Source organism: Onychomys torridus, chromosome 3, assembly GCF_903995425.1.
Source record: "Onychomys torridus chromosome 3, mOncTor1.1, whole genome shotgun sequence".
NCBI classification, from domain to species: Eukaryota; Metazoa; Chordata; class Mammalia; order Rodentia; family Cricetidae; genus Onychomys; species Onychomys torridus.
Genome location: NC_050445.1, coordinates 154,079,741 through 154,093,207, shown reverse-complemented (window position 1 = coordinate 154,093,207; position 13,467 = coordinate 154,079,741). Strand labels below are relative to the sequence as shown.

Sequence of the window (13,467 nt, the reverse complement as noted above, 5' to 3'; positions counted from 1 at the left end):
ATCCAAAGTTAAAAGAACTTCCTCTCCTATTTCCCATGCCTCCACTTTAATGCTTCTTTTTTGCTCTTGTTACTGTTTCACATTTATTTGTGTGTGTGTGCATCCCATGATGCACAGACCATGGTGCAAATATGGGGACCAAAGGACAACCTGTGGAAGTGACTTACTTCTCTCATTCCACCATGTGGGCTGCATGGATGGAGCTCAGGTCATCAAGCTTGGCAGAGGATGCCTTTCCTTGACATCTTTCTAGCCCTATTTTTGTTCTTTTTGAGATACGGTTTTATGGAGCTCAGGCTGATCTTGGACTTGTTATATAGCTGAGGCTGGTCTTGAATTTCCAAATCTCTTGTCTCTACCTCTTAAGAGCTGGGATTCCAGGCATGTGCCTCTACACTACCTTAATGCTTAGATTTCCTTACCTTTTGCTCTGCTTGTGATAGCTTAAACACACGTGCATGTGCAGATTTTATCCTGCTTTATAGTTCCCATAGCTTTCCAATATTCATAATGTAGGATGACTGCTGTAGAATGAGAAATTGTCATTGTATTAAATAGTAAAATAAATGGGTCAAGTAAATTGTTTCTGTTGGTGACTGTGGAGTAAGTGGGAGAATGAGATGCAGGGATGAGGCTGCTCGCATTTCTTACCTCATCCTTTCAATGTGTGATTGCAGCTTTTCTCTACTGTTGCCCTTCTAAAGGCAGACTATCTCCTCATTGGTGGTAAAACTGTTTTAGTAACTTTTTTCTTTTTGCTAAGGTATATTTGACTTCAAATTACTTATATATATATATTTTTTTAGATATTTTGAGGCATGGTCTCAACACTATATAGCCCAGACTGGCCTGGAACTCACAATGAAAACACAGACTTACCTAGAACATCATGTTCTCTTGCCCAAACTGCTCAGATTTCAACTTTTTTTTTTAATATAATGAGGCAAAAGCTTTAAAAGCTATAGTTCGTTACTTAGAGATCCCCTTTCTCAGTTGTTTGCCATATACTTAGGAACCTCCCTGAGTAGACCAACACCCGTTAGCAGAGTGTTTTATATGTTCTTACAGACAATGCGCTAGCTATGTGTCTTTTGTATAGAGTGAAGTGTGCATTCCTAGGTAGGGAACTGGAAGCCATTGTCATTTGATGTTCTGTCTGACTGTATCCCTGTTACTTTCACAAGTCGGCCACAGGGGTCTACTTAGCAGCTTTACCAATGCCTGGTGGTATCCAGATTGCTGGGAAGACCCCTAATGACGGCTCATATGAGCAGCACATCTCCCACATGCAGAAGAAAATAAACGACACGATTGCCAGAAACAAAGAACTGTATGAAATCAACCCTCCGGTAAGTGAATAGAGCCTGCATGGCGAGTGTAGCAGTTCCGGTTGGATGCAGCGTGTTTGGAGGATATCTTATTTTGGACATAAACATTTTCCACATCCCCTACTGTTGTCTTTGCTTGAGCATCTGCATTTGGATGTGACCTCCTCTGACCTTGAATGGACAAAGTGCAGCTCTCCTTCCAAGTGTTGCTTCTTGTCGCTTCCTCTGTTTGTTTCCTGAGATATCCATGTGGGTGTGCTCTAAGTGTATGTGTGTATGCATGTTCACATGCTTGACTTTTGTACATACCCAAAGGGTTTAAGCGGTTTTTCTCTTGCCTGTTGTGACCTATAGAGTAAAACTCCATTACAGCTGTGTTTCTTGACATAGTAAATATTTTTTAAATGGTTGTTATGTAAGTGGTTTAAAATGCTCTTTTTTGGCTGGCATATTGGTTTACATCTGTAATCCCAGCACTTGGGAAGCTGAAGCAGAACAATTGCTGTGTGTTGGAGGCCAGCCTGGGCTGCAGAATGAGACCCTTCATGGGAGAAAAAGGAAACAGATCCCTTTTGGTAAAAAGATTGCTTAGTGGTTGAAGTGTGATAGCAGGGATGTCTCAGCGACTGCTCCTTCTTTCAAGTTGCTTGCCATTCTTGCCATAGTCAAGCTCGCCAAGCTTGTAGCTGCATCACATTGTTCACACACTGCAGGTGCCTTCAGTCATAGTTTGAATTATAGCTTAGTTTTCTCTGGTCCTGTCCAGCCCCACAGACCATATAGCTGCTTATAAAATAATCACTCAGAAGCTTATCCTAATTAAAACTGCTCGGTCATTAGCTGACCACTGACTAGCTCTTACACTTAAACTCAACCCATTTCTGTTAATCTACATGTCACCACATGTTCCATGGCTTTACCTGTGTGCCATTACATGCTGCTCCCTGGATGGTGGGCTGGCGTTTTCTTCTCAGTTCTGTTTTTTCTTCCCAGAATTCTCCTTGTCTGCTTATTCTGCCTATACTTCCTGCCTGGCTACTGGCCAATCAGCGTTTTATTTATCAACCAAATCAGAACAACACACATTCACAGCATACAGGACGATATTCCCATCATTCCCCCACCCCCGTTTTTTTTCTATTTAAAAGGAAGGTTTTAACTTCAACATGGTAAAATTATATATAGCAAAATAGTTATCAAGCAAGAATTATAGTTACAATATTCAGTCTATTTGTATTTTGTAAAATTAAAGAAAATTTTTTTATCTATCCTATATTTGTGAGTCTAAGGTTTTATATCTAACTCATTTTTATCAGAACTAAGGAAAATTATAACTATCTATCTAGTCTTCAACTACATCAAAGACCTCAGAAGGATATAATATTACCTAAGTAAACAGTAAGAGCATTATAAGCAACTTCCAAAAATCTAGAATGACAAGAGACAGGTGCCTGCCTGGACAGTTACCCAAAGTTCCTCTGTAACGTTGGGGCATCCATCTTCAGCCTACAGGTCTAGAGTCTCTCAGTCGCTTCTCTCTGTGTCCTGTAGAATGTCTGGCAGTTTCCTCTGCAAAGTAGGAACCTGAAGGACCATTTTGCCTTGCAAAGTTCAGTGGTCACCTTCCTTTGGGTCCTGCATGTCCAGTCGATACAACATTTTGTTAAGCACAGTTTCTTGCCCAAATGGCTATTTTTGCCAAGGTGAAGATAAATTCCATATAGAGTGTCTTTGATGCCCATTCTCCTCTCTGAAGTAAATTGGTCCTGCCAGGAGCAGATGTGTCTCACTGTCCAGAAAGTCTTAAGTTTTTAAAACATTTTAAATGCCATATTCTGTAGGTCTTTGAAGTGTTTGAAGATTACCTACCTAACTGAAATATATCTATGTATATCTAGAAAACTTAACTAACATGACTATAAGTTTGACTATCATGGAAGACTAATTATCAATCTGTATTTCTTAATTATCCACTATAATTTAAATGAGCTACACAAACATAATACCTTAAACAAGAGTAGAAAAATACAGTATAACAAAATTAACTTTAAATTTGTATCAGTAAACTAAAATCCACAGCATTGAAAACATTTTTAAAAAGCTGTTACTCTTTATTCTATCATATCTATAATATCCTCTTTTCTTCTTTAGAAAGAGATTGCATTCATAATCAACCTGCTTTAAATAAAAATAAACATTTATGAACAATATTTTGGAAATTTGGGCATCACTTCTCATACTGTTTCCTACTGGATGAAGGTGCTGACAATCTAATGTGGATCCTGAGAAAATTAAGAATTATGGTTAAGTCTTGACTGGAGTAGTCTGTGATGCTGTATTCTCTGAGCCAGTTGCCTCGAAGTTGATTTTGGATGTTGGATGATCTGGGCCATGGTGTCATTGGAGACCTTTCAGGGGGTCTTGGCTGATCAAACCATATTAGCCTGGAAACACTTCACAGGCTCTCATCTTCTGTGGAAACAAAAGCAGAACCTCTTTTCCAAAGCAACGTATCCTTAGACATAAATTTTGAAATCAAGATACCTTTAAAATATACATATTGATTTAACTCAGCAGCTTTTACAGTCAAATGTCTCTCTCTCTCTGCAGTTAAAAATCCCAAAGACAATATAGTCCAGACTCTGTGTGATTTCCGTCTGTATGTGGCTTATTTTAATATTACTTTTACTGTCCCTTTAAAGACTTTATTTTTAAAAACCGTTTCTTTATATAACTGTTTATATTCATTTTCTTCTCTATTTCAAGGTTATGTACATTTTTACACACATTGTAAACCATTTAGAGGTTTATTTAATCTGAATCTGACTTATCGTGAATCTAGCTTTAAACTGCAGTGGCTAGTAATGAAATGGCAGCTTTGGCTGCTGGCTCTGCCCACCTTAGCTTTCCAACAATGGTGGAAATATGTTTACTGCCGGCTTTGGAGGATCCATGCTCACCGCCAAACTCTGGGAGGCAGTGGGTCTATGCTTCTATTAAAGCAGCATGTAACCCAGAAACCTTTTTTTTTTTTTTTTTTTTTAATTATTATTAGCAAAAACTATATCTACCATGCAACATCATGTGCAGCTTGGAGACACCTCTGTAGGTCAAGGTCACATGCCACAAATCCATCATAGAGTAGCTCAAGCCCACATGTTGCGGCCACCCGCATGAGACATGAAACAGGAATCTGGTTTTAGCTCCATTTAGAATTACCTGTTAAGTATTCTCAGGTTTTAAGTGGAAACTCGAGCCATTGGGTGCCATTTGTAGCTGAAGTTTTCTCTGGTCCTGCCCAGCCCCTCAGACCACATATCCACTTATAAAATAATCATTCAGAAGCTTATATTAATTAAAACTGCTCGGCCATTAGCTCAGGGCTACTTCTGACTAGCTTTTACATTTAAACTCAGCCCATTTCTGTTAATCTATATGTTGTGATGTGTTCTGTGGCATTACCTGTGTGATATTACATGCTGCTGCCTGTATAGTGGGCTGGTGTTTCCTTCTCAGTTCTTTTTGTCCTTCCCAGAATTCTCCTTGTCTGCTTATTCTGCCTGTACTTCCTGCCTGGCTACTGGCCAATCAGCATTTTATTTATCATCCAAATCTGAGCAACACACATTCACAGAATACAGAACGTCATTCCCATCATTGAATTAAAAAAAAAAAAATGTACTGCAATTACAATGAAACTATCTTTTTATGAGTTTCAGATAATAACTACTTCCACAAAGGGATACTGTTTGAGTAATGTTTTAATCCTTTTATACATAATTCTTGTTTGGGCTGGTCTTCTAAAATACTGCTCCAGAATTCTTGCTTCACCTATATCTTTTGTCATGTTCTTGGAGCAAAGTGGTGAAGATAACTGAGAGCTCAGGGACTTGATGAGAACTGTGAAGCTCAGTGTGGGAGCCACTGAGACCTTGGCATCCACTTAGCTTGAATTGGGGCAAAAAGTATAAAAGTAGGGTAAAATATCAATGTTTTTATTTTAATTACATGTTGAAAATGTAATGTTTTGAATATAATTAGATAATAATTTTCATTAGACTTAGTTCTGTCTGTCTTTATTATCTAGTGTCTCTTGCTTTGTTTCTGTTGGACAGTGACTTGAAACTTTAAAGCAATGAAATGCTGATATGTTACTATGTTAATATCTGAAAAATAGTCTTAAAAAGCTGTCATAGCCATTGCTGAATAATGTTTGCAGTACATTGTTTTCCTTTTGTAATTATATTTTGGTATTTGAACATGCACGTACCATGTTTATGCCTTTTGGGTTCAGTGAAGCTACACTGGAGCTCCGTGTTGGTTCTGTTTGTTGGTTCCAGTGGTGTCAGCTACTCTTTCACTGTTTACTGCTGATGTGACTCCATCCCGATCGCCCACTGGAGAGACTTTCCTTCATGTGCTCTGCAGTCACACTGCCTGCCAAGTATCAGTGTAGAACACTGGCCTAGCATGTGCTAGGCCCTAGATTTGATCTCCATTTCTACAAAATAATTAAAGCACACACAGCAGATTGTGTCTTAAGTGCAGATTCTGTGTCATCTTGTGAAGCTTACTTCAGCACCCACATATTTTAATATCCATAGGGTTCTGTGAATACTGAGGGATGGCTATAAGATCCCCTTGAAAATGTACTTAATAAGAATACAAGTTAAGTTACTTCACCCAGTGAACACTGAGTTGTTCTTCTTTTCACACAAGTTAGGTTTTTGAGGAAGAAGAAAATCTGTTATGATTTTTAAAATTTCAGCAGGTGTGGATTTTATTCCAATATGTCTTTCCTTACTTCAGACACTAAGTATTTTAATTGTCTTTATTTTGATCCTAAGTAGTCTTATCAAATAAACCAGGAATCAGATATTGGGATAAAAACTGAAAGACCAGCGAAGCAAAGGAACAGCCACAGTTACTTCTTAGCTTCCTGAATCCTCAGACTGAAAAGGGGGGGCTGAGATCCTGTTTTCACCCACCTTATTTTCCTGTCTCCTTCTTCTGATTGTACAAGGATTAAAGGTGTGAGCCACCATTGCCTGGCCTCTATGGTTAACTAGTGGATAGCAAGTTCTGCCCTCTGATCTCCAGGCAAGCTTTATTTGCCAGAACACAAACAAAATGTCACACATTTCCCAATTTGTGTCTAAAGAAAAAGTGAAGGTTTTAACTAACATAGAAAAACTATATACAATAAGTACAATAACTATACACAAATATATATAGGCAATAATTACATTAACAATGTCTAGTCCATTAGCATTTGACAAATTCTCCATTCAGAGAAAATACTCCATTATCTATCCTATCTTGGTAAGTCCAGAGTGTTGTACCTAATTTACTTTCTGTTCTAATTTGTATTAACAACCCCAAACTATCTTTTTTTGTCTCTCAACCTCATACATTTTACACCTCTTTAGTGAGTTTGTTTTCTGAGTCTGGTAACAAGGAAAACTATAACTATCTAGTCTTCAACTCCATTAGAGACCTGAGAAGGATATAATATTACCTGAGTAAACAGGAAATGTAGAGCAGCCTGATGTCCCTGTCATTAGGTAACATTTCATCCTTCTGGATCTTTGATGGAGTTGAAGACTAGATAGTTATAATTATAGTTTTCCTTAGTTATAATAGAAAGTAAATTAGACACAAAACTTTAGATTCACCAAGGTAAGATAGATAATTATTTTCTCTAATTTTGCCAAATGCAAATGGATTAGATAGTGCTACTGTAATTCTTACTTAATAACTGTTTTTGTTGTATATAATTTTTCTATGTTAAAGTTAAAACCTTCCTTTTTAATTAGACAAAAAGGGGAAAATGCTATGGAATAATTCTCTTGTACATTGTAAAGATTTGTCACTCAAATTGGTTTAATAAAACACACTGATTGGCCAGTAGCCAGGCAGGAAGTATAGGCAGGCTGAATAAACTGAGAATGCTGGGAAGAGGAAGGGCAGAATCAGGAGTCACGAGCCAGATGCAGAAGAAGCAAGATGAGAATGTTGTACTGAGAAAAGGTACCAAGCCACATGACTAAACATAGATAAGAATTATGGGTTAAGCGTAAGAGCTAGTTAGTGATAAGCCTCAGCTACCAGCTGAGCATTGGTAATTAATATATGCCTTTATGTGATAGTTTGGAAAGCAGCTGTCTGGTATTTGGGAGTTGCTGGTGGGACATAAACTCCTATTTACAGGTGATGGGTCCTCTGCAAGGGAAGTGTGTGCTCTTAATCTCTTAATCCAGAGTATCTCTTGAGCCACTTAATATTAAAATGTGGATCAGTGTTCCTTCTCTTAGAAAGATAGCCCTAGCTGACTGTTCTTATTGGATTATTTTTCCTCAGTAAATTGAAAATATTTTGATGTTCAAATTTTATTAAGATAATATATAGTATCAAAGTAAGAGAAACTTTTAAAATAATACTACTAGTGGTAAAACCTAACATATGAGACTTGAATATACCAAATACCAAAGTGTTACCATTTAGTAGCATACAGAGGCAGTCACAGAATTCAAAACACACAATCACAAGAGGAAGTGTCTTATATTTAGTGAAAAAAAATTATAACCCACCAGAACTGCTGCCTTTCATGCGTTCCTCATTTAGTTTGTAGCTTAAGAGTTGCATTCTTTTCTCATCTTTTGTTCTTTATAATGACATCCTTTTAGATGTGTGCAGGGCAGGTTCTATGCTTAAAGTAAACGTGTGTGACAGTACTCCACAGGTAGCTTTGAACTGCACTGGTTGCCTTTGTCCTTAGGCACACACCAACAGTGAACATTTAACATGACATTTTGGAAAACCTCTGTTATAACCCTCATTTTTGTAAAGGAAGTTTCTGGTACATCAGTATCAGGCTTTGCCTTTTGTTACACTGCAGCCCAGGTCATTAGCTGTTTAAAACACACACATCCATGCAGGATGATATCATTATACACTGATTGTGAAGACCAGTTTTGTTGCTATTGAAGGTTATTTAGCATTATAAATTGTATATCTTGTACATGCATTTGTATATGTATATGTATGTATTATCTTGTCATATACACATACATTTCTTACTCTTCACGTTTAACTGTGTTAGAGCTTTAAAAATTGCTACTGGATAAGAAAGGCTATGAAAGAGTAGTACCCTTTCCTGGAAAATTGTTAAATCTTTATGTAGCCAATTGTACTTTGAAATTCTTCATAGAAAAGACATACAGTATGTAGAGATATGTGTAGCCTGGAGTAGTTCCCTGTCTGTGCACTAGATGTCAGCTTTTGTAGATAAAAGGAAATATCTGTGTCTTCTATAATCTGAAAGGTTATACTTAAATATAGAGTTCACTGAATGTATTGTGTGGGCTTTTTTTTCTCCTCAGGAAGCTGCCTATTAATATAAAACTTGAAAACCAAACAAAAACTTCAGCCTCCATAATTGCATGTCTTTCAGGAGGTACCTGAAGAGATTCTAGGGTCGCCCATCCCAGAACCTAGACAGCGCTCAAGACTTTTAAGATCACAGTCAGAAAGTTCTGATGAAGTTACAGAATTAGACCTTTCACATGGGAAAAAAGATGCATTTGTTTTAGAGGTAAGACTGCATTGGAATTATGTCCTAAAAGTTTGAGAAGATAAATAGTTTATAATTTATAATTTATACCATAAGTCTTACAAGTATCAAGGAAATTGTAGAAATTACAGGCATGAAGATAGCTTAGGTACCTGATGCAATATTGGTAGCTCTGAAGCCACTTGGGTTGAAATAATAGTAAAAGGCAAGTTGAGCAACCCTCATCAAAGATCTAAGATCTGAATTGCCCAGAAATTCCAAATTTTGGGACTGGGGATATAGCTCATTTGTTAAAGTGCTTGCCTAGCATTCCTGAGGCCTTGTGCCTGATCCCCCAGCACCATGTGAACTGGACCTGGTGCTTAAGTTTGTAATCTCAGAACTCCAGACTGGATGGTGAGTTTAAGGCCAGCTAGGTCTACATGAGACCTGTTCCCCTATCTCTTGCCCCACCAAAAAGAAAGAAATTAGAAAGTTCATGTTAGAAGTTTTGGATTTTGGAGCATTTTAGTCTTTCAGTTTAGGAGTAGGAATGTTCAACTCTTTAAATCTATATAGATGTCCGAGTTTGGAACATTGGAATTTGGAGGGGTTTGGTCCCAGCATTCTGGGGAAGGACACTTACCTATAATAGTAAACATTTGGAGTTACCTTTGAAACTTGAGTGACTTTAAATCAGATAATGTACCACTTTAAACACAGTATAATTATCACCTTTTATGATTGTATTTGCTAAGTATTGCTTTATGCAATATGTAATAATCTCATTGAATACTGAATAATGTGTGTTCTTGTTGAGTGCAGGAGATACTTTGACAATCTTTATTAAAAGACGCTTAGATCATGTAAACTCCTTTCCCAGAGAGTAGCCATGGACTGGTGCTCAGAAGTTCACTGTTTTCAGATCAGTGCCTCTTGCCCTACCCTGAGACTAGCTTTTGGAGAGATAGATCTCTTTACTATGAAGTGGAAGGCAGTGAATGACATATGCATGCTGTGAGAACAGTATTAGGGAGTAGAGTCTGGTGCTTTTACCCAGTGACTCTGGAAGCTGGTAGTACAATTGTGTTGGGATGAGAGTCCCAAACAGTGTCTTTGACTGTCCTAAGGATGTCCTCCATGAGAAACGAGCAATTAAAGTGAGATAAAATGTTTTTTATTTATTTGTTTGTTTGTTTTTATTCTTGTATATGTGTATATACCTTCATGAGTTTTTGCAGGTACCCCCTGAAGACAGAGAGATCTAGATCCCCAGATCTGGAGTTCCAGGAATTTGTTATAAACCATCCAGCATGGGTGCTGGGAACCAAAGCTGGATCTTTTCTAAGAACATTATGTGCTCTTAACTGCCAAGCCATCCCTCTGGCCCCTGAGTTTTCTCTTGCAGAAGTAGTAGTCTGTTCTCCATTGTTCTACAGTTTGAGATGGGGAACAAGGAGATCAGTGGAGGAGCAGTGTGGCTCAAGGAGGTCATAGGCTCTGAGGCTGTACAAGTTACCTTGCCCAGCTGAAACATCAGTACTTCCTGGAGTTTGCAAGAAATGGGGATTGTTAGGACTCTACTTTAGATATAGGAAAAGATAATTTCAAAGTGGGGCCCTAAAAATATTTTAACAAGCTCTCTAGGTGGCTAAGCATCACTTGAATTTTGGTTCAGAGTGCTGGGATCCTGGTTGGCCAGAGGCACACAAGAAAAAGTGCTGCCAGTGTGGGCAGAAGATGGGGGCAAGGTACAGATTCAGAAAGATGAGGGAGGGATGAGGAATGCTTGTGATCCTGCTTGTGTAGTGTTAGGGGAATCGTGGCTTGAGCTGTGGCCATGACTGGGCAACTAAGCTGAAGTAGAGGTGAACATGGCTGTGAGCTGTTGTGATGTAAGAACACTATGGTGTTATCTAGGCTTGTTTATATTATATAGGGAGTGTTTTAATAAGCATTTTGAAAAGTCTGCATGAGCATAACCTCTGTCAGTATACTTCAATACATAAAAGATTTTACTTAGAAGTATTTGAAGTTGTTACTGTGGAGAAATTGCTGATGCTAGAATTTTTGTTTTATGTTACATTTTTATTTATTGTTTATATGCATGTATCTCTCTGTGTGTCTATGAGCATATATGTAGGTGTCTGCAGAGGCAAGAAAAGGGTATCTATTTTAGTTACTTTCTGTTACTGTGAAGAGATACCACGACCAAGGCAACTTCTAGAAGAAAAGAGTTTATTGAGGCTATGATTCCAGAATTTAGGAGCCCTTGACTATCATGACAGGGAGCATGGCAGCAGGCAGGTTGGCGTGCTGATGGAGTAGTAGTTGGAAGTTTTCATCCTTATCTCCAAGGAGGAGGCAGAGAGTTAACTGAGATTGTCATGGGTTTTTGAAACCTCAGAGCTTAACCCAAATGACGCACTGCCTCCAACAAGGCTATTCCTCCTAATCCTTCCCAAGCAGTTCTACCATCTAGAAAGCAGGTATTCACATATGCAAGCCTGTCAGAGCTGTTCTCATTCAAACGAGGCTGCCATTTCAGGCTGTTCTGTCTCAGTTTTGGGTCCTGGGAAGAGCAGCAAGCACCCTTAACTCTGAGCCATGTCTCCAGCGCTCTTGTTAAATGTTTTGACAGGGGGAAATGGCTCTGTTTTCTTACTTCTTAAATCTTCTGCCTTTCAGATAATGAAAGTAATTTTAAGGAATCAGGACAACTTTCGTGTGTAGTGGTTATATGGTAGTTTTATCTTTCTGTTTCTAGATCCAAGACACCGATGCCATGTCATTTAGTAGTTTGATCTTTTTGTTTCCAGATCGATGACACTGATGCCATGGAAGATGTTCACTCCCTCCTTACTGATGTTCCCCCTCCTTCAGGTATGCAGCAAGCTAGCTCTGAGATTAAGCCTGTGTGCATCAATGCTCTGGTTCCTATTTGTGAGAGGGCTAGCTTTCTTTTTAGTTACTTAGTAATTCAGTCATTTATTGTTTTTGAAATATGGTGTCAAGTATCTCAGGCTGGCATTGAACTCAATATGTAGTCAAAAGTAATGAAAGTTTTATATTTAGATTTGATTGTTGAGAACCATCATTTCTAAAACCATAGTCAGTAAAATATCACATTTTAACTATAATTTGTTTTGGCAGGTTTTTATAGTTGTAATACAGAAATTATGCCTGGCATAAATAATTGGACATCAGAAATACAGGTAAACCATTTTATTAATTTGAAACAAATACCATATACATTATAAGTAAGTTTCACTTAAATATCTATTCTTTTTGACACCAAGTACAAATTACAAATGCTGTCCTTTTTAATTTCATTATTTCTTCATTATTTGTCAGTTTTATCAATTATTAGACTTTCAGGACAAAAGACCAAGATGTTGTGTTGTTGTGTCTCCTGCCCTAGATGTTCACATCAGTGAGAGTGGTCAGACTGAGCGGCCTCAACCTGACGAACCAAGCTCTCAATAGGAACTTCAACGGCCTGTGTGAGAACCTGCTCAAGGTAGGGGCCCGCCACTCAGAGCCAGGCAGCTTCACTTTCTCCTTTGTGCCTAGTGCCTCACGGGCCCAGGGTGTGCTGCTGCTATGGCCTGCAGGTCTCACCTGTGCCACAGTGAGGCACTAGCTTGTCCTCACTCTCCTCAGAGACAGTATTATGAGAAAAGCTACTTAATTTAGTAGCTTAACTTCCATAACAATCTAGTACATTTGTAGAATTGTTTTCAGAGTTGTTGACAAACATTAAACCTTTATTGGGCGTGCTCTTAGCATAGAGTGATGGGTTTCGTAAAGTTGTGTTAGTTCATTGTGGTGTATGCTGTGATAGGGCTCCCCTCAGTCCCTGCCTTCCAGATAGTCCTGCCTGTGACTCCATGTCCTCTGTGTTTACATGCTCCTGTATCTACTGCAAGCACTTCAGCCTTCCCGACAGCAGTCACTGACACTGGTCTTTTAAAGAGAAGGGCAGTTGTGGCCTCCTTTCTTGGTTTTCACCTTTGTGATGTAATGCTCATGGACAGAATTAACTCTGTGAATTCATTAGCATGAAGTGAAGAATGAAGTCACCAGTCCTCTCTTTTATGCAGAGCTTATATTTCAAACTCCGGTCCATGACCCCCTGCTGCCTATGCCATGTGAACTTTACAGTGTCTCTGCCTGAAGACGAGTTAATCCAGGTAATGAAGGGGCCGTTGACTGTAGAAGAGGCTTCTAGCCCTTTGTGATCTGTTTTAGTTTAATGTTACCATAATTAGCTAACTACAGCACAGTGTTTGAACTCAGACTGTCTGAAGTTGTTTATTAGCATACTTCAGGCTGTGTATCTAATGTCTTTATTGCTGGTTATCTGCAGGGGATTCACATGTGTCCTCCTAGTGATGACACAGTAAACAGAATGGGGCTCATTGTCCAGGACTTTAATAGCCCTGTCTTTCAGAGAAAGCTCTTCAGAAATGTCTAGGTTTAGCTAGACACGGTGCACATCTGAGTTTCCATAGAATTTTGGTTGAGAGTCTTAATGAGGAAGGGCAAACTAGTAAGTTGATATAGGTTGTCCCATGGTGCTGAAAG

At 38.5% G+C, this 13,467-nt stretch overlaps 1 protein-coding gene across 24 annotated transcripts in view; it reads left to right on the top strand.

The window, feature by feature from the left end:
• C2cd5 (C2 calcium dependent domain containing 5) overlaps window positions 1-13,467 on the top strand; it is a 95,888-nt gene that overhangs the window by 63,352 nt on the left and 19,069 nt on the right. For all 24 annotated transcript variants that reach the window (XM_036180646.1, XM_036180644.1, XM_036180639.1 and 21 more), the window contains 6 exons: window positions 1,185-1,349; window positions 8,782-8,922; window positions 11,700-11,763; window positions 12,034-12,095; window positions 12,302-12,400; window positions 12,984-13,073. In XM_036180646.1, the coding sequence (XP_036036539.1) occupies window positions 1,185-1,349; window positions 8,782-8,922; window positions 11,700-11,763; window positions 12,034-12,095; window positions 12,302-12,400; window positions 12,984-13,073 (621 nt within the window). The remainder of the gene's footprint in view (window positions 1-1,184; window positions 1,350-8,781; window positions 8,923-11,699; window positions 11,764-12,033; window positions 12,096-12,301; window positions 12,401-12,983; window positions 13,074-13,467) is intronic.